At 55.8% G+C, this 1,713-nt stretch overlaps 1 protein-coding gene across 1 annotated transcript in view; it reads right to left on the reverse strand.

Annotated features, from left to right (window-relative positions):
* LOC107297809 (IQ and AAA domain-containing protein 1-like) overlaps positions 1-1,713 on the reverse strand; it is a gene marked incomplete at its 5' end in the record, with an annotated part of 14,579 nt that overhangs the window by 7,710 nt on the left and 5,156 nt on the right. Inside the window, 4 exons of the mRNA XM_015827173.1 lie at positions 97-203; positions 266-321; positions 651-733; positions 860-944. Coding sequence (XP_015682659.1) covers positions 97-203; positions 266-321; positions 651-733; positions 860-944 — 331 coding nt within the window. The remainder of the gene's footprint in view (positions 1-96; positions 204-265; positions 322-650; positions 734-859; positions 945-1,713) is intronic.

The following is a 1,713-nucleotide window of genomic DNA, read 5'->3' on the forward strand; positions in this document are numbered from 1 at the left end:
CCCCCCCCCCCCCCCCCCCCCCCCCCCCCCCCCCCCCCCCCCCCCCCGCTGCCTCTCCTCTCCTGCCCAAGTGTCCAGTCCTGGCCTCCCGCCCACCTGCAGCCGGATCTCCGTCTCCACCTCTCTCCTCTTCTCCACCTTGATCAGAGCCGGCTGGTAGCACTGCTCAAAGTTGGTGGCCTCGTCGTCTTCGGCCCAGCAGCCTAAGGAAGCAGCGGGCGAGGCCGGGTGGCACGCCTGCAGCCCATCAGCCCCCCCACCCCACCCACAAACTGGGGGAGGTTGGACTTGACGTGCCTGCCCCATTGCAGTTGGGCTTCCCTGGCGGCCCAAGCGGAGCCCGTGCAAGAAAGAGAGCGAGGGTCCCAGCCCCCCAAGAGCGAAGGAAGGCCTGGCTGCCACTCAGCCTCTGCCCCCCCCCCCCGGCCTGGCCTTGCTGCTTGCTCACCCGTGTAGCGCAGGAACCCCTGTTGGATGGAGGCCAGGAACTTGGAGGGAGCCAACTTCAGCCCTTCCTCTTCCTCCTGCAGGGAGAACGGCCGGGCCCCTCAGTCCTGCCCCCCCCCAAGACCACCGCACGGGGCAGAAGCAAGTCTGGCTAAGCCCCCCCCCTCACCGATCTCTTCTCCTCCTCCTTCTTGTCCTTCGGCTCCTTCTCCTTCTCCGTCGGTTCTTTCGCCTTCTCCTTCTTCGAGTCCGTCTTGATCTCCGCCAGGTCCAGCTCGGCCCTCACCTGGAGACGGGGGGGGGGGAGGACGGGGAGGGACGCTGTCAGCCGTGCCGTGGTGCTGCGGGGGAAGGAGGCGTCCCCAGAGCCCCTTCCCCCACCCCACCCCGCCCCCCCATGGCCCATCCCTACCTCTTCCGGGGTCTTTTGGGCGAAAAGGACCAGGCAGCCCCCAATTTCCTCCTCTGGGTAGTCCGGGAAGCGGCCCATCAGGTCCCTGGGGGAGGCAGGACAGGGGCCCCCAAGGGTCCTGGCATCAGCTGGCAGGGCAGGGCAGGGCAGGGCAGGGCAGGGCAGGGCAGGGCAGGGCAGGGCAGGGATGGGATGGGATGGGATGGGATGGGATGGGATGGGATGGGATGGGATGGAATAGAATAGAATAGAATAGAATAGAATAGAATAGGTTGGAAGGGACCTCAGAGATCATCTAGTCCAACCCCATGTGCAAGCAGGAGACCCTTACAGAACAGTAGAGTGAATAGAATAGAATAGAATAGAATAGAATAGAATAGAATAGAATAGAATAGAAAATATGGAATGGGATGGAATGGGATGGAATGGGATGGGAAGGGATGGAATGGAATAGAATAGAATAGAATAGAATAGAATAGAATAGAATAGAATAGAAAATATGGAATGGAATGGGATGGAATAGAATAGAATAGAAATAATAGAATAGAATAGAATAGAATAGAATAGAATAGAATAGAAAATATGGAATGGAATGGGATGGGATGGGATAGGATGGGATGGAATAGAATAGAATAGAAATAATAGAATAGAATAGAATAGAATAGAATAGAATAGAATAGAATAGAATAGAATAGAATAGAATAGAATAGAATAGAATAATATGGGATGGAATGGGATGGGATGCGGTGGGGTGGAGTGGGATGGGATGGGCAGGGCTGGGCTGGAATAGAATAGAAATAATAGAATAGAATAGAATAGAATAGAATAGAATAGAATAGAATAGAATAGAATGG

Source organism: Protobothrops mucrosquamatus, unplaced genomic scaffold (genome assembly GCF_001527695.2).
Source record: "Protobothrops mucrosquamatus isolate PMUCROS unplaced genomic scaffold, P.Mucros_1.0 scaffold3537, whole genome shotgun sequence".
Lineage (NCBI taxonomy): Eukaryota > Metazoa > Chordata > Lepidosauria > Squamata > Viperidae > Protobothrops > Protobothrops mucrosquamatus.